This window comes from Esox lucius, chromosome 20 (genome assembly GCF_011004845.1).
Source record: "Esox lucius isolate fEsoLuc1 chromosome 20, fEsoLuc1.pri, whole genome shotgun sequence".
NCBI classification, from domain to species: Eukaryota; Metazoa; Chordata; class Actinopteri; order Esociformes; family Esocidae; genus Esox; species Esox lucius.
Window position 1 is genome coordinate 28,506,503 of NC_047588.1, and position 26,671 is coordinate 28,533,173.

At 43.9% G+C, this 26,671-nt stretch overlaps 1 protein-coding gene across 1 annotated transcript in view; it reads left to right on the plus strand.

Moving 5' to 3' along the window:
* The window catches only part of adamtsl4 (ADAMTS-like 4), a 41,523-nt gene that overhangs the window by 8,526 nt on the left and 6,326 nt on the right, over positions 1-26,671 (plus strand). The window contains exons 5-13 of the mRNA XM_010884810.5: positions 8,759-8,858; positions 16,290-16,429; positions 17,188-17,392; positions 17,927-18,111; positions 19,672-19,846; positions 20,892-21,110; positions 23,131-23,260; positions 23,802-24,006; positions 24,239-24,412. Of these exons, the coding sequence (XP_010883112.1) occupies positions 8,759-8,858; positions 16,290-16,429; positions 17,188-17,392; positions 17,927-18,111; positions 19,672-19,846; positions 20,892-21,110; positions 23,131-23,260; positions 23,802-24,006; positions 24,239-24,412 (1,533 nt within the window). The remainder of the gene's footprint in view (positions 1-8,758; positions 8,859-16,289; positions 16,430-17,187; positions 17,393-17,926; positions 18,112-19,671; positions 19,847-20,891; positions 21,111-23,130; positions 23,261-23,801; positions 24,007-24,238; positions 24,413-26,671) is intronic.

Genomic DNA, 26,671 nt, shown 5'->3' on the forward strand with positions numbered 1-26,671 from the left:
CAACTTTTACAACCCTGGAATCCCTCCATAACAAAGACTAAACCTTTCATTTTGTCTCTCTTTCTATTGAGAAACACTATACCTTTTGTCTGTTTCTCTCACTCTGTTAAGAAAGACTCAATTTTCTTAAGACTCTTTCTTCTAAGAAAGTCTACACCTTTCTCTTTGCCTCTCAATCTGTCTGTCTTTTCTGTGTTTTCTGTCTTTTGTTTACTCCGTGACTGAGGGAGCCCCCAGTCAAAAAGCCCCGAGGCCTCATTCAGGACTGCATCTATAACAGACAGCTCAATCCACTGGGATGGTTTAAACTGAGAGATGCATGACAGCTTCATCATGCGCACAGTAATAACAGCAGTTGAATGCACTGTGCGGTTTAAGATAAGTACCGCTTGATTCACACTACTGGTGGAAGTTGATCCGGGATCAGCTTATGGTGTCACATTAGTCCTAAATGTGGCACATGCACAGAATTGCATGAGAGGACTTGACTCGTGAGCAGAGATCCATTGGCACGTGGTCTACACGGCACCGCCCAGCTGGGGAGTAGGATTTAGATTTGAGAGATTGGAAGTTGTTTGTCTTATAAGTCATGGAAGAAAAATCTGAAGGTTTCTTTTCTCATACACATACTTCTTTTCCAGTTCGAGATCAATATAATTAACGGGCCATTGTTATGTTACAGACTTCATTTGTAATAGATTAAATATATATATTTTTGCCATCAATCTACATGCAATAATGATAAATCGAAAACATGTTTTTAGAAATGTGTGCCAATTTATTGAAAATCAACAACTGAAATATCTACATACATAATCATACCCTTTGTCATGACACTTAAAATGTACACATCCTGTGTCCTTTGAACATCCCTTAAGTGCCTATAAAACTTGTGGTTTGAAGGAAGCAACTGCTGAGTAAAAGGCATGTGACATTGCGTCTGACGGACCCTGAGAGCATGAGGAAAAAAGATTCTCTGGTCTGATTAAGACGATTGAAAATCTAACTATTAGGCCTGAATCCCAACTGCTATGTCTGGTAAACCAAGGTACTTCTCATCAACTAGCTAATACCATCCCTATGGTGAAGCATGGTGGTGGGAGTGTCATGCTATGGGGACACTTCTCATTGGCAGGGATTGGGAGGAATGCAGCCAAATACAGAGAGGTCCCTGAAGAAAACCTGATCCCCAGCACGTAGGACCTCAGACTGGGGCAAAGATCATCTTTCAGCAAGACAATGACTCGCTGGAGTGGCTTTGGGACAAAGTCAGTAAATGTCCTTGAGTGGCCCAGCCAATGCTCAGACTTGAACCTGATTAAACATCTGTGGGGAGACCTGATTCTCACAGTTCACTGATGCTCTCCATCCAGTCTGACAGAGCTTGAGAGGATCTGCTAGGAAGAAAAGAATAAGCTTCCAGTTCATGTGTGCAAAGCTTATTGAGACTTTCCCAAGAAGACTCAGTGCTGCAATAGGTGCCAAAGGCGGATCTATGTTATGGCTGATCAGTGTATTTTCTATAATATATAATGTTATGGCTGATCGGTGTATTTTCTATAATATATAATGTTATGGCTGATTGGTGTATTTTCTATAATATATAATGTTATGGCTGATCAGTGTATTTTCTATAATATATAATGTTATGGCTGATCAGTGTATTTTCTATAATATGTAATGTTATGGCTGATCAGAGTATTTTCTATAATATATAATGTTATGGCTGATCAGTGTATTATATAATGCTCAATGCTTGATTGTTTTCTACTTGACTTCCCAGTCTGTGTCAGTGAAACGCCCTGTATGAGGCTGTTGCCTTGGCAGGCTTTAGGCTGTTAGGCTGCTAGAGTCATATTTAAAACAATCAGCAAGAAGCCTAGTAAATAACCTATTGTGAATATCAAACTATGGATTTAGGCTTACATTATGGCACGATTCATGTTTCCAATAAGTGAGCCGCCCTGTTTGCTTGCCTGGACAGAAATCAATAGCTACATATAGGAGAATTGAACCCACAACCTCTGGTGTTGGAAGCACCGCGCTCTACCAACTGAGCTCCACCAATAACTGTCCGTTGTATCGTATGATGAAGCTCATTCTCTGGCAGTGATACCGGGGGGGTAACTCAGTCAAAGAAGCCCATACAAGCCGGTGCTCATGGTGGTGATCTGGAAGAGACCTACGTAATGGCCTTTCTCCCAGCGCGTCTTGGCTGACACTATTGTCCTCTGGAAGAGATCAGTGGTGACCAACTTATTTTTGTTTGGAATAGTTTTGAAATCCTGAAACGGTCCAGATGTACGCAGTAGGACACATGCGCGCGCAACGCACGCACACACTTCAAGATTGTTTTGTGCTGGGTAGAAACAGTAGGGACATAGCTGGGTTGCTCCGGAAGAGTAAGTTGTGTTACTCGGGTGTCTGTGGGCGCGTGTGCGTGCTTACGGACGTTAAGAATCAGCCTTGCTATGTGTGCTGATTAAGTTAGCTTTCCTTTGGGTCCACTGTCATCCTGGTGAGCCCATGCTGCTTCCACACAGCTGTGTGTCTGGGAAGCATTTAGAGAAACATAATATGAGGGGAGAGTGGGGCACTGTTGAGGTAAAACACCAAATAATCTTTACCTTCATCACTACCATGGGAAGTGTATGATTCTTTTTTTTTTTTTTTTACAAAGAAATCTTCATAAGTTTCATGTTTATGTTTGAATTTTCTACATTATCAACAATTTTTTTGGGAAAAACAAATTCAACCCTAACTCTAACCCTCTCTCTAGAGTGGTTTGCTGGCCAGGCTCGTTTTTAACTCAGTGGTCACATTGCTAGAAAACATTTCTACAAAAACTAATACCAGTCTAAATCAGAATGTGTAATAAACAGATTTTTGTTTAAACATAACATGTATTCTGTTGGGCCCGTGTTTCATGTGCTGAATGTGAAAAGGTATGTTTTTTATCCCAGTTTGTGAGCATTTCTCCTTTACCAAGATAATTCATCCACCTGACAGGTGTGAAATGTCCGGAAGCTGATTAAACATGGTGCACCATGGGCTGGGAACAGTAAAAGACCTCTCAAAATGGTCTGTTTGGTCACATAACACACTGCAACAGATGTGCCTTTGGCATGCTGACTGCGGGAATGAAAGATCTTTCAAATTGGTGCATGTTGCATTTTGGTTCAGTATCGTTAATACTATAGTTCTAAAATAGCTTAAAACCAACTTCCCTATCTATTTAGGAGTTTGATTTGGTGAAGATTGTGTTTCTAGCTCAATGATGGAGTATAAAGTTATTTTACCCGAAGATAGAACATAGGCTTTTTTATTTGGCTGCATGATACATTTTGTTCATGGTTTCCTATTGTCAAGGTGTGGCTCAACTAACCCTTTGGCTCTACTTAATCAGCCTTCCCCTATTCTAGATATCCCTTTCTAGCAAACAATTTGAGTTGTGTGAGGGTAGGACTCTTTCTCTGTGATGACCTGACAAAGTTGCTTGCCATCTAGGCTTCTTAGCTTGTTTCCTGTGCCGTTATGTATGAGGAGTCTATTGTAGTGTTTATCAGGCTTCAGTTGAGTTTCCTCCTGGGCCGAGGCTATCTGAGACGTGGCTTGATACGGCTGTCATACATGTCTCCATAATGTCCCTACTTCAGGGTTAGAGGTCAAGGCTAGAAGCTGGGCCAGGGCCAGGAAGAACACATGCATTCTCTTTATGAATGCCCGATGTCTGAACTATTGCTCTGGCTGGGTGGATGTTTTCATGAGTTGATGTGGCCAGCTGTGTAGTGTTGTGTGGACTGGGACAGCCTGAGGGGACCAAGGACAGTCCCAGGTTAGCAATCACTGTTCCATCACCTGGAAGATCCCTGTGGAAACACAGCTGCTGAGGAAGGTTCCAGAGACTTCTCCTCTTAGGAGTTAACAGTATGGTATGTGTGTGCGTGTTCAACAACAGCTTTCACACCCGAGTGCAGTGTGTGATCAAGGCTTGACATTTGTGTGTGTGCTAGTGTGTTTGCAGGATTTGTGTGTTTTGATGTTTGTGGGAATTCCAGTAATGTTTTCCTGTGTGTTTGTGTGTAGAAGGGCGGCCTGACCGTGTGGATCACCGCTCTTTCCTTGTGTGCGTGCGTGCGTGCGTGAGTGTGTGTGTCAGGGTGGGGTGGGGGGTGAGAGGGCAGTAAGAGGAGACCCCAGTAGCACAAAGCCCCTGGGCCTCAGAGAGGGGGGCCCTGGCTGCCGTCCAAACATGAAGCAGACAGCCCACGGACCTCAAGCCTCAACCCTTAAATGACGTTTGCATTGTCACAACTGAGTATGCTTTCCCAAGCAAGGATTGTACGTTTTATACGTTTTGTTTCTTAAACTTGGCAACAGTTACTCATATTTTATATTTATTCTAATACATTTTTTATTTAAAAAAATGGGTTTATTTGGCTAGTGAGCTAGCTATGTTTTATAAGCTCCTCATGAGGAGTCACTGAGAGTGGTAGAACCTTTTTCCGGTGCTACAACTATTGTCATCTGTACTTATTTCTTTGTTGGCATCATGGCTAGTTCTCTGACATTCCAAGAAATGCAGTTGGGAGTATTACATTTGATTCCTCACGGCCACCGGCAACACATACTTGAATTAGCGATTTGCATTTAATTGTGGGTTATACCCTGCAAGTAAACAACGTTTTTCACTTGTCCCCTCAAGCTCAAACGAAGGCCTAGGGAGCAGCTTTTGTGAATCGGACCCCCACTTCAGAATCTGGTTCCGGTTTTAACTCAGATTCCCCCCCAAGGGAAAGTTAGGGCGAGGGCTTGCGAGGTCAAATTAACGTGACTGGACCACAGCCCCTGTTTGTTTTCCCTCTAACTAATGGGCCTATTCATTACGGACCTACTCCCCTCCTCCTCCCCTGCTCCTCCCTGCTCTTTTTGCTCACCCTCCTCCCCATTCAGTAAAAACATACCTGTAACTCCCGCCGAACTTGTAACAGCCCTACTTACTCCCTCAAACTTTGATCCCCTCACACCACTCCTGCCATGCACCGACTGTCTTTCTTCAACATATTCATTACAGACAGAGAGGAGGGGTGCCTCCTCCCCTCCCCTGTCCTTGTCTCCCCCTCTCCTCCTCTTCTTCTCCAGTTCTCCCCTCCTTCACACTGCGCTAAAGCACAACACCTTCTAACTTTCACCGGCCTATGACAACATTGTCTTGCTCTCTCACCAGTATATTCAGTAGCTATCACTTTCTCCCTATCTCCCCTTTACCCTTTACCCTATGTCCCTCCCTCCCTCTTCTCCCCACCTCCCCCCAGTAGCAGGAGAGCCCATAGACTTTAAGTTGTCCGCTACATCAGTATTCACTTACTCTGTCTTTCACCAGCCTTCCAAACTGCATTCACTTGTCTCTAACGCCTGTTTAAACAACTGTCAATCTCTCCAAATACAGAAAACTATTTCTTAACCTATCCATAATGCCTAACCAAAACCTAACTGGTAATTCATAACCATTGTTCTAAACTTAACCCCAATTGTAACGTGTCCTAAACCTAACACTTAAGCCAAAGAAGTTGATATAGCCAGAAATTAGGGAAATGTTTGCCCCCCCCCCCCCCCCCCCCCCGTTTTATAGTTAGTTCAGAAACACAGACAGGCTTACTCTGTTTCACTTGGAACTAGGTTTATTTAAAGAATGATTTGTGTAGTTCACTGAAGTTCGTAGTAATTCTTTAAATATTTCTGTTCCGTGTTTGGAAAAACTATTAACAGTTATCCTTCTTCTGCGTTGTTCCTTCTCTTTCTGTAATATCTCTTCTTTGTACTGGTCCAACAGTAAATTCTATACATTCTCTTCTTTGTTTCTGTTTCCATCCTCTCACAAAACCTTCAGTCTGTCTTTCTCTTTGTCTCCACCCTGTCAGTATCCTCTCCTTCTGTCCATTCACCCCCATAGTCAGACACAAGCCACATGCAGGTAGAAACTGTAATTCTGTCCACACCGCGCGCGCACACACACACACACACACACACACACACACACACACACACACACAGATCATAATGTGTTAAATCAGAGAAGTCACAGGCCTTCTCGAATGTTAATAAACGCCACACAAACACACTAACATGTACACACACTGACATTCACTGACATTCATTCACATTCGTTGTACAAACACTGTTGGTCTTGTTGTGCTCAAACATCCTCCTCTTTGCCGCTTTCTCTTCCTTGGTTACATGGTCTAACTCTCCCGCATGGTCTTTCAGGGAGGGTTTGCACTGTGTTTGTCTTCAAATACACACTGTTGGTCAGCCAGAAATATTTAGAGCCATTACTGTACACTGTACTGCAAACACACAAACACACAGGAAAGAACCCACCACCACTTAATGTGTTCTCCACATATACTGCTGTCAATTCAAGCAGCCGTGGTTTGGATGTGGAAGCTGGTTTGAGGACTTTGTACCCCAGTTTGTCGAGGTCACAGGTACAGTACATTCCATGGGATGCTGAGTGACACTGATGTCCATTCATGTGATCTGTACTGGAATATGATGCTAGCGCACAGCTCTCTTACAGGCCAGATGGCTACTGGTCTGGTACTGAGGTCCGGGTCACCGATCTAACCACACTGACATCGAGGCAAATGCCATTGAGATATTATAAAACCCAATGATTTAATTGAAATGATCAGAATCTTGTGGATAACTGATGAGTGTGGGAATGTGACGAAGCTACATGTCAAAACTGAGTAGAAGGTGTGGTTTCAAAGGCTAGAACAGTGAAATTGTCCTTAATGTCTACGTTTTACATTTAAAGGTGCTGATTCATTCAAAGCATTGTGACGCTGCATGTTGTTGCACATGAACCCAAGTCCTGGAAAAAGCAGAATTTAAATAAAAACTGTGTAGCCTGTAGAATGTATCTAATTTCTGATTATAGGGCCTTGTTAGATTTTCTGAATGGACAGGCTGTGGAACGTCTTACTGATGCCTGTGTTTCATTCCTCCATCTCTTCCGTTCCTTTCTGGACTAGAGAAAGATTGTTATTGATTGTTATAATATGACGTATGTGCAAATGGGTTTAATTTACTGTGACCGTTACCGCCTGACAGAATGTATGCCCCACAGCCGGGACTGCTCACAGACGAGGACCACTCTAAACTATCCAGCTGTTAGTGACAACTGTGTGACCGAAAGAAGAAGAGAGGCCAGGGAGAGAGAGCGGAACGGGGTGACAGATGGAGGGAGAGAGGGAGAGAAAGGCATGGGAACTAGTCCCTGAAGAGGAAGAGGTAGGACACCAATGGGGAGGAGGGGAGAGGAGTGAATAGCGGGCGATAGGAGAGAAAGGGAGATGGGAGGAGCAAGGGCCAAGAAGGTCTGTAGTTGAGTACGGTGTGTGTGCTTGGGGGAGGTATTCAGGAGTTCATGTTTGCTGTGTGCTATGATGATCTGGTCATATATCAGAGGCATTTACTCTCTAGGTAAGGGAGTGGAATGTCTGTAGTTTCCATGTTACGAGGCCTGATTACGCCGCGCGTGTGTGACCTCTGACAGTCATTTGGAGCAGTGCAGTGCAGTGCAGTGCAGTGCAGTGCAGTACCAGTGCACAGCAGTCAGAGTAGGTCAGGTCATTTAGTAACTGTGTGTGTTCCTCTTAGGTTACAGTCAGTCAGTGCTATGATCTTCACTTGGCCCGGATTGGGGTTACAGTTAGTCAGTACTATTATCTTCAGTAGGCCCAGATTGGGATTAGAGTTAGTCAGTACTATTATCTTCAGTAGGCCCAGATTGGGATTAGAGTTAGTCAGTACTATGATCTTTAGTAATCCCAGACCTCCCTCTCCTTACTCCCTTTAGTAGTATAAGGCTAGGTCTCTGAGGGCCTCTACATTCATGCACTATATTACACACACTATTAAAAACCTGCCTTGATTTATGTGTGTGAGGCCGGTTCCACAGTCTATTATTTCCTTATGCTGCTTAACGCACCGTCCAACTGTCAAGGAACTCACGAGAAAGATGTGTGTGTGTGGTTCTAAGTCATTCCTCTCCCATTTATGTTCCCTCAATGTTTCCCTCACCTCTTTTCTCTCTGTCGTTTCCCTCTCTTTCCCTTACCTCTTTACTCCCTTTCCCTCACCTCTTTTCTCTCTTTCCGTCTCTTTCCCTCACCTCTTTTCTCTCTTTCCGTCTCTTTCCCTCACCTCTTTTCTCTCTTTCCGTCTCTTTCCCTCACCTCTTTTCTCTCTCTTTCCCTCACCTCTTTTCTCTCTTTCCCTCTCTTTCCCTCACCTCTTTTCTCTCTTTCCCTCTCTTTCCGTCACCTCTTTTCTCCCTGTCGTTTTCCTCTCTTTCCCTCTCCTCTTTACTCTCTTTCCCTCACCTCTTTTCTCTCTTTCCCTCTCTTTCCCTCACTTCTTTTCTCTCTGTCGTTTTCCTCTCTTTCGCTCACCTCTTTTCTCTCTTTCCCTCACCTCTTTTCTCTCTTTCCCTCTCTTTCCCTCACCTCTTTTCTCTCTTTCCGTCTCTTTCCCTCTCCTCTTTCCGTCTCTTTCCCTCACCTCTTTTCTCTCTTTCCCTCTCTTTCCCTCACCTATTTTCTCTCTTTCCCTCTCTTTCCCTCACCTCTTCTCCTTTTCTCTATCTACCTACCTGCTGACAGTGGCCCCTTAGCTTGGTATTTTAGCCCATTTAACTAATGTTGAGTAACTCATGTTGAGTATGACCTGTCCCCCCATCTCTGTATGTCAGGTGTGTGGGGGAGGTGTTGACTCCAGAGCTGAGCAGTGTGCGTCCTACAACAACCAGGAATTTATGGGCAGACTGTACGACTGGGAACCTTTCACTGAGGGTAAGTTACACACACACTTGGGCAAGCAGTAGTGAGTGTGTTTTCTTGTATAGTTATTTATGGTGTTTAGGATTGTTTAAGAAGGCTATTGTTTAGTTGTTTCACCAGCCTCCCCTCTCCTGACCAATCCACAGCAACTTACTTTCTAGTTGGTTGAACTACATAGAGAAAGGATGAGAGAGAGGAAAGACATGTTCTCTATAATGTCTCTCTTCTCGTTCCCTTCTCTTCTGTCACCCAGAAACTGATAAGTGATTGAGTGTATGTCAGTAGATGTAGATGACATGTTGGTTCAGTAGTAGCATATTGGAATTGTTTCCTTCTTTCCCCTATAAGTGACATTAAGTTTATGCTTGGGTTTTATTTCAGAGTCATGAAATCTGCCCAACCGATTTAGCTTTTGTTTTGTAAACATGTTAATCTTGCACATGTTTGAAATATCGTTGTTTGGGAATAAATCACTCAGCAAAAATGTTATTTATAATTTTACACATTTGTTTTAAGATCCATCCCTGTAAGGTCTGTTTGTTTGATGAGAATGTGTGAGAAAGACTCAATTGATACAAGCTCGTTTTTCTGGATGTTTACTCCTCTCCTTAATTACCTTTGAACTTTTTCAAAAGGAGGCCAGAGAGGAGCAAGGAGGTGAGGAAACATGTTTAAGAAACCCTGTTGAGGGAGAGACAAAAAGAAGGTTAAACTCAGTGTGTCCTTGTTTGTACAAAACATTCCCTCATCTCTCTTTCCTATCATTTATCCAACAACGTTTACTCTTTCTCCTGCCAAGCTTCTCTTATTACTGACTGACCAGAGATTCGTACTGAGCAGAGATATTTCTACAGGATAGAGAGTTTTACTGATCCTAGAGATTTTCACTAAGCAGAGAGATTCTTACTGAGCTGAGAGATTCTTAGCAAGCAGCGAGATCCATTCCGTTCACAGAGATCCATTCCGTTCAGAGAGATCCATTCCGTTCAGAGAGATCCATTCCGTTCAGAGAGATCCATACCGTGCAGAGAGATCCATACCGTGCAGAGAGATCCATACCGTGCAGAGAGATCCATACCGTGCAGAGAGATCCATACCGTGCAGAGAGATCCATACCGTGCAGAGAGATCCATACCGTGCAGAGAGATCCATACCGTGCAGAGAGATCCATACTGAGGAGAGAAATTTAAACAGATTAGAGAGATTCATAAGTGAAATAAACAATAGGTCTACGTGCACATTTGAACTTTATGCTTGTCTGTTAAACAGACGTCAGATGCACGGTTCACCTGGCCCCAAACTCCTGCTCTGCAACATGTGACCGCCCTACTTGACAACCTTTCAAGCATTCAAGCTTTAATGAAAGGCATCAGTTATAAAGCCCAATCGGGGACATTTTACTCAAGCTGTGGAGTGAGCGTACGGGGCGTTATTAACTCCATTACGTATGCACTCGTGTTTTCTGGAGAGAATGTAAGAGAGCGTTAGAATGTATGAGGTGCCTAGTTGTCTTTTTGTTTTGGAAGCAAACCAGGGCGAGGGAGAGTCAGAACAAGGAGATTTGGAAAAGACAGAGAAAGAAAGAATAAGAGATGGGGGAAGACCGAGCCCGGATTTAAACAGAGAGATTAATAGAGTGAAGGATGAAGAGGGGGGAGGAGAGGGACAGCTGGAGAATGATATCATCAAGAATGCGTCACTATTCTCACAGATTCTTGCATGTATGTGTGTGGCTGTGGGACACGTTACGTGTTTCCGTACGCGCCTGCTTGTGTGTGTGCACGTGCCTGTGCCCCATACACTGTCCTGAGTGCTAGTTGGATTGGATTTGTGCACGTGACCGCTGTATCAGTCAGCTACTCTCCCTCTGCTGATGGAACTAGAACAACATAGAGTTAGAGGAACCAGAAATGCAACACTGTGCATTACACTGACCAGTAAGACCTTAGATCCAGACTACACAGAAGGACAACACAGCGCTTTCCAACGTTTCAGAACCTGGAAGCAGCACAATGCCAGTCTAGAAACTCTGGAGTGTTCTTCTTTTTGACACAACCAGGAGTGTTCTTCTTTTTGATACAACCAGGAGACGTCTTCTTTTGAATACAACCAGGAGAGGTCTTCTTTTTGATACAACCAGGAGACCTCTTCTTTTTGATACAACCATGAGATGTCTTCTTTTTGATACAACCAGGAGAGGTCTTCTTTTTGACACAACCAGGAGACCTCTTCTTTTTGACACCACCAGGTTGAACACAGACAGAACTGCATGTTTTTCACCTGCTAGACAATCTGCAGCTTGCTAGTCAGGTTAAACATGATTAACTGTGTGTGAATGCGTACGTACTGTGTATTTACTGATGTATGTCTGTTTGTCTAGAGGCAACTCCAGTCACTTCTGTATACATACGTATATGTGTTTACTAACTGTATTTATTAGTCCATACTGTATATAAAATATTTACAGTGGAAATATACTGGTCCTTATGCTCTTTTGCTTTTCCAATTACACACATGTAAATAGTTATTGTTAACTAGAGCATCACTAGATGCTAGCTACACTGTCGTTTATTTCCTTAATTTTATTCATTTCAGCGTTCATGGAACTTAGATGTGTATAAAATGTAAGAGGCCATCCACACAAACATACACAATGGATCATATGGGTCCTATTCTCATCATGTATCTTAGAAAAATAGGTTAAGTGATCGTAACTAATACATTTACAGAAATGGTTCCCTTATATTACCTTTTTCTTAATGTTAGTTTTGAAGTATTTACATGGATTGGCAGGTGTTGTTTTCTAGCTGTTATCCTCTTTTTGAGCACTCGTCCTCTCCTCTTCCTGTCTCGTTCCCTCTCTCTCTCTCTCTCTCCGGAGTTTGTTTAGAGACAGAGATAGTGGGGAAGTATATTTAGACTACATATATTCACACTGTCTGAACACTGAGCTCTGCAGAGAGAGAGAGAGAGAGAGAGAGAGAGAGAGAGAGAGAGAGTTAGATGAAGAGAGAGGAGAGTGGTAGAAAGAGAGAAACAGAAAGATAGAGACGAATAGCTGAAGAGAGATGGGGGAGAAGAATGCTATGATAGAGATATTGAAAAGAAGAGGAATCAAGGACAGTGACAGGGAGAGAGTTGAAATAAAAAGAGTTGGAGGTTGATTTCATGGACAGTGAAGTACAGAGGAAGGACAGAAAATGGTGAGAGAGATGAGAGGGGGCATCTCTGTCTCTTTCCCTGGCTCGTTCTGTCACTGTCTCCAGTCTAATCTCCTAAAGATAACTATGACGCATCAAGAGAACGAGAGAGGGATGGGTGGGAATTCTTCCTTCTCTCCTCTAATTCTGTCTCTCTCTCCCTCTCTTTTCCTCTCTCTGTCTCTGTTTCTGTCTGTCTCTTTCTTTCAGTTTCTGTTGGTCTCTTGCTTTCTTCCAACTCTGATGAAAGAGTGACAGCTGGTGAAGCTGTTTGAGAGAATGCAGAGAGTATGCAAAAAATGCAATCAAGGCAAAGGGTGGCTACTTTGAAGAATCTACAATATGAAATGTATTTAGATTTGGATAACACTTTTTTGATTGCTACATTATTCCACCTGTGTTATTTCAGAGTTTTGGTGTCTTCACTTTTATTCTAAAATGTGGAAAATAGTAAAACTTAAGAAATACCTTGAAGGAGTTGGTGTGTCCAAAACCTTGACTGTACCCTGTCTGGTACCGCAGATTTTCAGAATAGGAAGTATGTATTAATCTACTGAGAGGTTCTTGTCCCGTGATCTGCACGTCTCCCCCCAGGCCCCTAGGCCAGATGAATGGACGCTGAGCCCATTCCTGATATGGGGGGAGACTTCTTAGCAAACCCCCACTGTCATATAGACTGACAAAGTGGCGAACTAACTCCCACAGGCTCATCCCAACACCCGCTGCATGACCACACATGCACACACATATAACATTCATAAGTGTGTATATACACACACATTATTGTGTGCATGCACACACTCCCCATTAACTTTTGGGGCCCTCAATCTCCCGACCACTTTGATCCACATCAAACAGATGAACCACAATAGAATCAGTCAGTTCACTCCCTCTCGTCCAGCGTGTCATCCAGCGGTCCATCTGTCCGCCTGTCTCTATTACACTCATCCACTGTCTCTTAGAGCCCCTCCCTCGTTCACTCCCTCCTCTGTGGCTCTGTCCGGTTTTTCACTCGGATTCTCTGAATCCTCTTCTCTAGTCATCTTCAGAATTCTCATATTTCCTCATTTCTCTCAGCTAGATTTTCTCTCTCTCTTCGCCTTTATGACCCTTTCTTTTTATCTTCCCCTCTTTGACTCCATTCTTTTTGCTTGTACTTGTACACTCCACTCTCCCCCATTTTCTTCATCTTTGCCTAGTCTTGCTCTATTTCTCTCCCTCACTTCCTTTTTCAGTGTTCAGAATGCCAGTGGGGTTATGTGTTCTGGATGGGGTTTCCTGGACACATGGAAAGAAGCTCAGCTGTATCTCCTTGTCCTTGCCAGGGTAGGGGAGGTTACTTGAAAAATGTCAACCATAGGAGATTACAATTAAACGAAGAGCAATATAATGAGTAACATGATTCTTTCTTTCTCAGAATGAAAAATATAATAAATAAATTTTTTACTTAAAGAAAAACCCTGCAACAAACTGGTTAAATCATATGAATACAAACTTAAATAATGCAATTGAGCTATTACATAATATACATAATATAGTGACTGTCAGTCTTGAGAATTGTTGCTAAAGAATTCCTGATTTGTTTCATTTAATCTACCTGGATCAAGTCAAGATAGACAGATGTGTTATTGTCCCCCTTCCCATTACCACTACTGAATGTGAATTTCCAAATATCTGGGGATACACACACACCTGAACACTTGAATGTACACTGCTCAAAAACATTAAGAAACACCTAAACACTTAAATCACTTATCAGGTCTCGATGAAGGAAATACATTAAATATCAAAATTTAAATACTGCTCATTGTGTGATTAGTTGAGAACAAAATGACGTAACAACGGTCAGTGGAATCCAAAATCACCAACTGATTGAGGGCTGGATTCAAACTTGAAAATCAAAGTAAACAATTGAAATCACAGGCTGAATTTCATCATGGCAACTCTTAATGTGACTCAGTAGTGTGTGGCCCCCACATGCCTGTATGCACTCCCGACAACGTCTGGGCATGCTCCTGATGAGACGGCGGATGGTGTCCTGGGGGATCTCCTCTCAGACCTGGATCAGGGGATCAGTGAGCTCCTGAACAGTCTGTGGTGCTACTTGGCAGTGTCGAATGCACCGATACATAACATCCCAAAGGTCCAGTTGTGCTGGATAATGTTCCAGGCAGCGCAACATTAACCACAGCCTCTTCAGACTCACGATTCACCAAAAAGATTTGTTGAAAAAGAACTAATTGTTTGGAAACGACCCATCACTTACAGCAGGGAGACCGGTCAGAGGGAAGAGTCGGCAGGACTTGGAAAACCTGTCCACAACGACCACGATAGGGGTATTACCCTGGGAGGGGGAAGGTCAGTAACAAAGTCAGTGGACAGGTGAGAGCGTGGTCGTGGTGGGGTGGGTAAGGGCTGTAACTTCCTCATCTGTGGGTGTCGGGGTGCCTTGCTGAGGGCGCACACCGAGCAGGAAGACCGGGTAAAGAATGTGGCCCAATTTGCCTGGTGAGGAGTCTGCCTCTTAGCTGCCCTCATGTTCTCCCGATTAAGGTGGTCAGTCCAGACAAGGAAAGGGTGTTTAGCCCCCTCAAGCCAGTGTCTCCATTCCGACAGGACTCTAACCACAGCCAGGCACTCACAATCACCCACGTCGTAATTGCGCTCCGCCGCGCTGAGCTTCAGTGAGAAGAACGCACAGGGACTGAGCGTGTTGCGGCTCCCCGTTCGCTGAGGGAGGATGGACCCGAGCCCACAGTCAGACACGTCCACCTCCACGACGAACTGGAGCGACGGGTCTGTGTGGGCCAGTACCGGAGTGTTGGCGAACCGATCTTTAAGGTCCACAAAGGCCCGTTCCACCCCTGAATCTACCAGTGTCTCACACTGGGCAGCCTGCAGAGACAGTGTACTAAGGGGGGTGGGAAGCTATAGGTGAGCAAGCATGGGCTACCTGGGGTGATACGGTGGGGTCTTGGCTGCCGCCTTTCGACCCAGCGGAGTGCGAACGAGGTGCCACGGTGATGCTGCCACCTCCAGGTCCATGGGGACGGCGGTGTCCCTTTCCCGGACGTCCTCGGGCAGCCAGCAGGTTGTCGAGACGTCTCGACATCTGCACTAGTTGGCTGAAGGAGAGGGTGGCATCCCGACACGCCAGCTCCCTCCGGACATCCTCCCGAAGACGGTCGTGGTCTAATTGGGACCGCTGGTTCCACCCAGACCCCACTGCCAGGGTTTGGACCACCCATGCGTAATCCTGCGCCGACCTCGTCCCCTGCCGTAGATGGTAAAGTCATTCACCCGCCTCTCTTCCGTCTGGTGGATGATCAAGGACCACCCGGAAACGGTGGATGAACTCGGGGTAATCACCCAGGCTGGGTCCCTCGAGGTTCCACACGGCGGTGGCCCATTCCGGGACTTTTCTGGAGAGGCAGGAGACGAGTGACATGATCTTCTGGCCGTCTGTCGGCGCAGGATGGATGGACTGGAAGAGGTCCACTAGCAGTAGGAAACCCTGCCACCGTATCCGCTGTTCCCGTGCGCCTGGACTGGCCAGCATGGCAGAATGGTCCTTCACCCGTCCCGCAACACCGGGCGCTCCTTCAGCTCCTTTCGGCTCCGTGGTTTGGTGTGGGGTTCTGTCAGGCGTAACGAGGGAGGAGCCAGAACAAAGAAATATCTTGAAGGAGTGTTTAGTGGAAACCTCACCGGAAGAGGTAAATAACTCCACCCAACAATAAAGGTTGCATACAAAATGAGAAGGAGCGAACAACCTGATGTAGGTCCAGAGGGGACAGTCACACACAAAGACAAGGGTGTATATACATGACGGGACTAATGACTGGATGAGAATCAGGTGTGTGCAATAAAGGAGACAGGAGTGCAGGATGGTGTGATGAGCAGGGCGGTGGGGTCAGAAGGCCAATGGACACTGAAGTCTGCCCGAAACGGGAGGGGGGGGCAGCAGATGGCGCAGTCGTCACAGTAATAAAACAATTCGGAAGAGCATGTATAGTTGTCAAAATGCACTGCCACAAAGTTTTATATCACCTTTGTTTACAAAGTAAAAAGAAAAATCCCCAATGTAATCAGCTGTTTTTAAAACGGCAATTGTATTCAGAATTATATATATATTTAGGATAGAACATACTCCCTGTTACACGCAAACACACACGCACACACACACACAGTATGGACTACAGAGTAATTCCATGGCTATTTATTGTGTGTGTGCGTGTTTCAGTTGGCCTGGATAAGCAGTGTGAACTGACGTGTAGACCGGTCGGATATCGTTTCTACGTTCGCCAGGCGGACACGGTCCGAGACGGAACGCCCTGCGTCAACAGGACCACCAATGACGTGTGTGTAGCCGGACGCTGTCTGGTGAGTGTGTGTTGGTGGATACTGTCTGGTGAGTGTGTGTTGGTTGACACCCTCTGGTGAGTGTGTGTTGGTGGACACTGTCTGGTGAGTGTGTGATGGTGGACACTGTCTGGTGAGTGTGTGATGGTGGACACAGGAACGCTGTCCAGGAGGTAGGCCACTACCATCACCAGTAGACAGCAGAAGACGTCCCCAGCCGTACTACAGAGAATACAGGCCTGACAGAGCATCACCTGGGAAGATAGCAACCGTCTGGTGATGTTTCAAATCCAATGTGCTGGAGTACAGTGATAAAACATAAACCTGGTGTCACTGTCCAAATACTTATGTAGGGGACCTGGATAAGTTGATGGAGTCCTCTCTATGGAAATGCTAAAAGGCTACATAGAACTGTCAGAACAGTTCTGAAAGTTATAAAGAGTTTTAAAAATATTTTAGATTGTACATGTTCCTTCTCCACAGTCCAGGCTTTGAGCCTCGTTTCAACCCCCATCCCTCTCTCATTATATCCCCCTGTATCTCTGATTTGGCATGATTACGGTTTGGAACAGTTACCAAAGCATTCTTACTCAAAGAAAAATAAACTCTGTCCGAGGATGTGAAATGTCAACAGCAGAAACGGTACAATAACCATTCTCTCTCCGCTTTTCTTGTTGCTTTCTCTCATCCGCTCTCTCCCTCTTTCCTACCCCACACTGTCCCCGCCCCCCACCCTCCTTTCAATTTCCTGTCTCTCTGTCCTCCCCTTTCTCTCCCAGAGTGAAGGCTGTGATGGGGTGTTGGGCTCCGGCTTGGTTAAAGACAAATGTGGTCAATGTGGGGGGCGAGACCACTCCTGTCGGAAGGTGAGCGGAAGCTTCCAGAACACCAGCGTACCCCTTGGTTACCACACAATCCTGGACATTCCCCCTGGAGCAACTGCCATCAACATCACTGAGAGAAGTGCCAGCTCCAACTACCTGGGTAATGGTGGACATTGTCTCGAAGACCACCACTAGTCCAGTCGCAAGGGACAAGGGATGTCATTTGACCAGGGAATGTGTTTTCTGCTGACATTGTTATGTTGATCTGGGAGTCTGGTGTAAATTCTTTGGCCAGCCAGACTAACTTCAGATAAAGCAGCTTTTGTTAGAGTACTTAGGGGCCAAGAGCAGAGACACAATGTGTCTGTATAATGTCTGTTTGTTAATGAGACTAAAGTGTGTGTGTGTGTGTGTGCCTTGGTGCATCTGTGTGTGTGTGTGTGTGTGCATGGCAGTGTTTGCCTTTCAACTGTTTGTTAACGAGAGTAAACAGTGTTTCTGTTCTGGTCAGTCTGCATACGTTTGTTGTTGTCTGTGTATGTGTCTGAGTCTGTGTTCGTCTTTTGGGGGAAACATACTAGTTTGCAGAATGAATTGAGTTGAAAAAAAGAACACACCCCTACCCTCACACTCTCTTTGCCTTCACCCATCGTCCTACCTGTCTCACATCTCTCTCTCCCCCACCCCGTCTTAGCCCTGCGTACAGGTACAGGCGTGTCAGTAGTAAATGGGCGCTGGGCCGTGGATCCTCCAGGCGAGTACCCTGCAGGGGGCACTACATTCACATACACCCGCCCCAGAGCTCTCTCTGACGGGCAGGAGGATAGAGGAGAGACCCTGACAGCTCCAGGACCAACCACTACACTACTTACGCTATATGTGAGTAGGACACACTTTAGGCTCCTGCCAGCTGTGTCTTTGAAAGAGTGATGGTGCGTCTCTCAACCATATCAAATGCCTCGCATGAAACTGGCCTGATTTGGAGGGTGGCAAGAAAGAAGCCATTACTCAAAAATGTCCTTCTGAAAGCATGAGAGTGACCCAGCTGTTACATGGGAAAAGGTCCTGTAGTCAGTTGAGACCAAGGCAGACCAAACTCAGTGCTGTGTGTCTCCAACCTGACTCTGCCATGCTTCAACACATGTATCCTCGCAGTTAACTACAGTGGCAGCATCATCGTGGGGTGATTTTCATCAGCCAGGACAGGGGCGTTTTGTTCAAATGGAGTTGAGGAAACTAAAACTTAACTTTTCACTTACCAAAAGATGTAAAACCGATATTGCAGGGAATGGTGGCTCTAGTAAATATCAATGTGTTGGGGTTGAATACTTTCACAAGCAACATATTTCTGTTTTATATCAGTTTTACACCATAAAATAAAATATCAAACAGAATGATGGTTGGAATACTTTTGCAAGGGACTATGTCTCTCTGCTGGTAATATTTTTTTTTTTAGATGTAACGTTCATTGCTCTAGGCCATGCTACCCCCAGACATGATCACCATGAAGACCGTGTGTGATACTCACAGTATCCTGGATGAAACACTGCTGAACTGAGCCTGGGAAGTTAGCCTGGGAAGGTTGCCTGGCTCAATAAGACCAACTACAGCCCCAGGCTAAAATGTGATTAAAGAGATCAAGCAGGGCACTGTGATCTCTGTAGCAGTGGTAGTTGGTAAAGATAGCAAAGTGTATCCCTGGAAAAAGCTCCTGCCTAATTTGTATGGGATCACCTGCATTAATAAAAGGATGAATGTGATATGAAAAGATAGCAGTTAGGAAGAAATGAAAATAGCAGACGAAACATAGTTCTAGTTCACTCATGTAAAGCAGAATGGAATGTTTCTGTGAAGGGGATTATATTAAGAAATCCTCTGAAAGGTTTCTGTGAAGGGGATTACATTAAGAAATCCTCTGAAAGGTTTCTGTGAAGGGGATTACATTAAGAAATCCTCTGAAAGGTTTCTGTGAAGGGGATTACATTTAGACATCCTCTTAAAGGTTTCTGTGAAGGGGATTACATTTAGACATCCTCTGGAAGGTTTCTGTGAAGGGGATTACATTTAGACATCCTTGGGAAGGTTTCTGTGAAGGGGATTACAATTAGACATCCTCTGGAAGGTTTCTGTGAAGGGGATTACATTTAGGCATCTTTGGGAAGGTTTCTGTGAAGGGGATTACAATTAGACATCCTCTGGAAGGTTTCTGTGAAGGGGATTACATTAAGAAATCCTCCTGAAGGTTTATGTTAAAGGGAATTACATTTAGGCATCCTCTGGAAGGTTTCTGTGAAGGGGATTACATTTAGGCATCCTCTGGAAGGTTTCTGTGAAGGGGATAACATTTAGACATTCTGTGGAAGGTTTCTGTGAAGCCCTCCCTCACAGTTCACCACCTTTAAACTCTAAATCTCCCGTTTTCTCCCTCTCTGTCTCCAGATAATTTTCCATAAGCAGAACCCCGGCATAGATTATGAATTCTACATCCCAACAGAAAAGAAAGAGGAAAAGCCAAGAGAGGAAGAGAGACAGAGAGATGTTCAGAGGCCCAGAGAGAGAGCAGTCGTGAAGGAACAACTGAGAGATGGAGGGAGGGCGTCCCTAAGAGACACCGGTGAGACTGACATTCCTCTTTTCTCCTCTGCTCTTGGCTCATAGGACAGCTCTTAGGACAGTTAATAGGGCAGCTCTTAGGACTGCTTATAGGACAGTTAATAGGACTGCTTATAGGACAGTTAATAGGACTGCTTATAGGACAGTTAATAGGACAGCTCTTAGGACTGCTTATGGGACAGTTAATAGGACTGCTTATAGGACAGTTAATAGGACTGCTTATAGGACAGTTAATAGGACAGCTCTTAGGAATGCTTATGGGACAGTTAATAGGACTGCTTATAGGACAGTTAATAGGGCAGCTCTTAGGACTGCTTATAGGACAGTTAATAGGACTGCTTATAGGACTGCTTATAGGACAATGAATAGGACAGCTCTTAGGACTGCTTATAGGACAGCTCTAAGGGCTGCTTATCGAACAGTTAATAGTACAGCTCTTAGGACTACTTATATGACAGTTAATAGGACATCTCTTAGGACTGGTTATAGGACAGTTAATAGGACAGCTCTTAGGACTGCTTATAGGACAGTTAATAGGACAGCTCTTAGGACAGTCCATATGACAACTCTTAGGACTGTTCATAGGATAGCTAAAGGGCCATTCATAGGACAGATCCCAGGACAGCCCATTTAACATTTCATAGGACTGTGCAGTCAGTGTCCCTGAGTGGGTGTAATGTTTAGGAATGGTAACTCATTTGAATATATGTAATGGACTGTGACCACAGAACTCATCCAAGACAGACAGTAAATAGTTTGTCTGAGTGGTGTTGGTGTGGTTGGAGGTGAGTAAAAAGGAGTTGGGATCTGGAGGCTTGGGATGTGGGTGAGAGTGGTTCAGCAAGGTGTGTGTGTGTGCGCGTGTGTGTGTGTGTGTGGGGGGGGGGGGGTGAAAGGTGTGAGGGAATCACGTGAGCGGGTGTGTCTGAAGCTAAAACCTTATTGTGACCTTTACCGATTTTTTTCATAAATGTTTTATTCACTTTCACTTTCCTTCTCATGCACTCCCTTTCTTTCCCTTGTCCCTTTCTCCCTTTCTCTTTCAGGTTCACACACTATAACAGTGGAAGACCCTCCCCCTCCTCCCCCCATCTACTCCCCTTCCTCCGCAGAAAGATGGACAGCTGAGAGGTCCCACCCCAGAGGCTCAGTGCCTAATAGAAATGTTCGAATCCCACCTCGTACCGACCTGCCCCTTGACACCCAGTCTCCCTTTGCATGGAGGAGGGGCAGGCTCACTGAGTGTACTGCATCCTGTGGCAAAGGTCAGACTTCACAAAAACTGTCACAAAAGGGTCTGTGTGTGAGCACATCGTGTGTGTTTTTGTGTGCGCGTGTGCATGTGCATGTTTAAAATTATAGTAATGGCACAAGAGGGTGTGGTATATGTCCAATATTCCACACGAAGTGCAATGCTGAGTGCCTGGATGCAGCCCTAAGCTCTGGTAAACGGGCAGTATACAACATTGCATAGAGTTGCCACCTGGTTTTATAATCGGTTATATAGTTTTCTGTGACCGGAAGTCACCTGCTGATACAGTTTTAGGTTCAGCTAAATGTTCTTAGACCGAGACTTGAAAAATGCCCAAAGGTCAGTGTCCATTCCAGTGCTGAAGTGTCATCATAGTACTGCACAGGGGCTTGCTATGTTACAGCTCCCCCTGGTGGTTTGTAATGGGAGGTGCAACATATAATAAACGACAGATTATTTGGTGTGGAGATGGAAGTCTGTAACACCATGTCAGTGTCTTTATTACACTTTCTCCACTATTACATTTATATGTATACTGTATATGCAGCCACTTTTTCATTATTGTATGTTATTATGTGCTGCCACTACAGTTTTTAGTTTTAAGCCTTTCCTAAACCTTACCTCTTAACCATTCAGAATTGATAGCTAACCATAACCCTAATATCTAAACCTAATGGTAATAAATAACCCTAACCTTAGTATATCAATCAATCACTTTTATTTTATTTTATAAAGATATTTTTACTTCAGTAATTATTCACTAACTGCATACAGATTCTTAGCCTAAAACTCCAAAGAGCAGTCAACAAATATAAATTGACATGCACTGGCTAGCTAAAAACTCTGTAGTTGGGTCAGAACCTAGGAAGAAACCTAAAGTGGAACCAGGTTTTTGAGGAGTGACCAGTCCTTTTCTTGTTTTGCCTGGTGAAGGTTATAAGCGTACATTATCGTTTTGGGCCACATCAGTATTTTTGATATTGATATTGATATATACTTACGCTGCAGGAGGCAAAGGGAGTGTGGTGACTATTGAGAAATAATCAGCGGGTCATTAGTCAACTCTAGTGACTGATCAACCTGTTATCAGCATGTAGCCGAAAGATTTGGCAGATATCTTACGCCAATCTGTCTATAGAGACAAAAACCTGGGACAATCCATGGTCCTGTTGGCAGGTTTTTTATCAATGTTTACATTTATTCTTTTAATGTTAAATGTTCTATCTCCAAAACAGATTGGTGTAAGATATCTGCTCCATTGTTTTGGCAACATGTTGACAAGATGTTGTGCAGTCACTAGTCAATCACTAGTCAATCACTAGTCACCACAGGACACTGTTATTTAGACCCTGCTGTAACTGGTTAACCCTACTTAACTGAACTGAGAGGGAGTTCATTTGTAATAATGGCAGCCCAATTTTCTAGCAACAACCATTAGTTAAAACTTTAAAACATCTCTTCACTCTGTTTGTTCTCTGCAGCCTTCGGGTGGTTGTTGAAATTCATACTTTAATAAAAGCATAACAAATTTAAATATAACCACAAACATATGACCTTGGTAGACTAACAAACTGTAACCATTCATAACAACATAACTCCCTATATTCAATGTAATAGAGAATAATGTTGAGATGCTATGCTACCCAAACCTTTTTTCGTTTTTACTTCTTTTAATTGACATTTGTTTTTACATATCCAATAGTCTTGCACTGATCCCTAGGCAAATGTTAAATACCTGTGGGAGACTGTTAAGATGCACACATCTGCCACCATGGTCACAGTACTGATGGTGATGATGTGCTTTAGGGTCCCACTACTGAACATGATGGTGTTGAAGATGTGTTTCAGGGTCCCACTGCTGAACATGATGATGATGTGTTTCAGGGTCCCAGTACTGAACATGATGGTGATGATGATGTATTTCAGGGTCCCACTACTGAACATGATGATAATGTGTTTCAGGTCCCAGTACTGAACATGATTATGATATGCTTCCGGGTCCCAGTACTGAACATGATGGTGATGTGTTTCAGGGTCCCAGTACAGGGAGATCCTGTGTATTAACCGCCACAATGACGAGGAAGTTCCAGACAGGAAGTGTGACTCAGCAACAAAACCCGCCCCAGAGGAAGAGGCTTGCAACACCCACCCCTGCCCAGCATTGTGAGTGTATATCCATTAACAACAGTCTTTTGTTTATGTCTGAGTATACTGTATACATGACTAAAAGCACAAGGTTTTCAGTGACAGGCATTAACTATTCCTTTGTGTTGCAGTTGGAAGGATACAAACGGAATCACATCCACTTATAAACAGTTCAATATGTAAAAGTCATTATTGCGTTGCCCATTTAAAAGGTTCTCCTAATTTTGTGCCATCAAGTTAGTAGTTATGACCTTGTCTCATTGGAGCAACTGGATCAAGAGAGGTGAAGATCAGGACATGCTGCCTCCAAAACTGCCAAGCCATCCTGCTTATTATGATACTGCTCGCATAACCAGGAAGTCGGCGAGACCTATGTGTTGAAGGAAACACTGTTCTTCTGTTGATCTCAGTCTCCTTGCAGCTGTGAAGCTGTCTAGCTCTCCTCTTACCTGGATGGTGCTGGGCGAGTTGTGTACCACCCACTGGAACTCCCGTTCACAGCTGGCTATAACACTGTGTATGTATTAACCCTCTCCTCATGGCTCTCTGTGTGTTGTAGTTGGGAGGCCAGTTCGTGGTCAGAGTGCAGTGTGTCATGTGGTAAGGGAGTACAACAGAGGCAGCTCCAGTGCAGACAGAGCTTTGGAAACCGTTCCACCATGGTTCACCCACAACGCTGCGCCAACCTAACCCCGCCCGACCTCACACAGCCCTGCCAGCTACGACTCTGCTCACACTGGGAGATACGCACTAACTGGAGCTCTGTAAGTAGAGAAAGTGTGTGTGTGTGTGTGTATTGCATGGTTTGGTAGATGGATTGTTTATGTTTACACAGGGCAAGGGTGAGTGTTCAGTCCATTTTATGAGATTGTGTGAATTCATTGATCTGTTCTATTTTCAGTAGTTATATTGTTGTTTTGTATATCTCCTCCCTTTTCTTTCTCCCTCCACGACCCCCCCCCCCCCCCCCCCCCCCCCCCCCACCCCCCGACTCAGTGCTCTGTGGACTGTGGCATGGGGAAGAGAACACGAAATGTCCGCTGTGTCAGTGACCATGGCAGCGTGGTGAATGACAAGGAGTGCAATGCCAGGCTCCGCCCACAAGGAAGTGAGGACTGTCACATGGGGCCCTGTGTTACTAACTGGTACTTCACTGGTTGGTCCAATACTGTGAGTACTACCCAACCCCGCCCCCACCAAAACACACACACACACACACAGAGGTAAACTGCAGGTAATAAAATACATTTTAAAAAATCCCAAGAGGTCCTTCTGGCAAAAGGTGTTAATTGGTTTGGCCCAGTCTTCAAAATATATTATTTTTAAAAGTAAAGTTCAGCTCAGCTTGTAGAACAAAGAAACATTTAGAATTGCCTAAAATAAACCTTTAGTAATGGAATTGTAGAGTCAAATGTAATATGGTTCATTCCTAAAAATGAATAAGAAATGTATTGAAAATTATTTTTATTCAACATTTGTATTAATGTGACAAAATCTGCAAAATGCATGCTTTCTTAAAAACTGAAAAATAGTGACCGCAGTTATAGATTGGGGTATATTGGGGAACTAGAAAGACATAATTGGCAGTATTCTTGAAGGCTACAGAATAAGATAAGGCATGTGTCTTCATAGGCAATACTATATATGGCAAGACTGACCTATTTATGGTGGAAATCACTGATCATGTTTATACAACCTATTAAGCTCAGTAAACCAGTATAATATGTTTTGTACTGATCTAGCTGATGATTAGCACAAACACATATGGACAAACCCATGTTTTTTATTAACCTTTATTTCAACAGTAATTTAACACCTAGGTCACCTTTACAAATCCAGTAGGAGTTCCTTTTGAAGTGAACACTTCACAATCAGATGAAAACATAATTCATGTTTGTGTTAATGCCACAGTACAAGGTAATACAAAATTAATTGGATCTTCTCTCAGCCCTTTCTACAGGCAATAATGCTAAGTTACACAACAACCAAATAATTTGGAGCAAAATGTTTTAAGGTTCATTTCTGGAGTGGTTTAAAATGGAAGGCTAAAGCCGCACACTCTAGAGGATCAGATGCAGTCATTTGTTTTTACCACTGACAAGCTGTCTTCATCAGGGTTTTATGTAAAACAGTCATGTCATTTTTCTAAAGGATTTCATAGAACACATACAAAAAAACTACAGAAATAGACTAAGTCACTCGGGACACGAGAGTGTACCGAATGTCTAAAATGTAAGTCTGTGTCATTTCATTTTCGTTCATTGTGGATTAGAAAAGTTCAAACTGATATTCTGGCAGATCTACCGTTTAAAAGTGAGGTGGAGAATCTTTTAGAAGTTCCTCAAATTGAAACTGTGGGGATACCTCTATGAGTTATCTGTAACGTTGAAAATGTGGCAGGACACAAGCGCAGGGACAACGGAGGACATTTAACTGGGACAGGAGCAAAATAAAAGACGGAACAACGTTACATTTGGCTACAAACCAAAACAAAGGCAGATAAGATACATTGGGGACGCTTGAACATATATGGGGTCCGTGACGAGGGAGAGCAGGTGCGGGCAATAATGAACGGATGAAGTGAAGGGGAGAGGCCGTTGGATTCACGTGACATGTCTTAACTCCTTATCTAATGCCTAATACTCGCTTTTAAATAAATTGGTACCAGTTAGTTTGATATCAAGTGTGAAGGAAGAGCCAGTTTCCAGTGTGTAAAGATCTCAGTGAAAAGTGTTGAAGGGAACAGAGGTTACAAAGCAGATGGCAGAGTGTTAAATGACATTGAACTTACGGAGAGGGTTTTTAGCAGCCAACCTAAAGATTATGTCGCTCTTGTCACGGATTGTCAGGATGGTCTTTGTGACACGTCTAAGAGACTAGGTGGGGACTGTAGTTTCAATCACCACAGAAATGGTTGGTGTTGTTGCTTGGATATATTAGTGAAATTACCAGGAACTTCTTGAATGAATTTTCCTTTAAAAATGTTGTACAAACAACCATTTCACAACCATTTGTTTTATTCTGTCATGCCACCCATCATTGACTGTAAAAGAATTAGGCAAATATGAAAAATATAATTTCCATAAGCCTGTTGTTTTTTTCAAATAGCTGTTCTGTGCGAGTATGCAAATATAGGCGTACTATTGAAAAATATAAATGAGGATTTCAACCCAGACATAAATTCACAAGTCTGTTGATTATTTATTTGTGTAGTTGTTTTTTAATTCAAGTGTGCAAGTCTCTGGCTCTGTTGTAGCTCTGTTTCTGTAGTGCACATGAGATGGCAAAACAAATGGCTGATACAAATTGCCATTGTATTAATGCAAATAATCATTGCATCATTCAGAGTAGGGGAAGCTGCTTTCCATCCTAGGTGGTTAACATTTCATTGAGAAGGTTTCTGGTAAGGCCTTTCCATCTAACACAAGT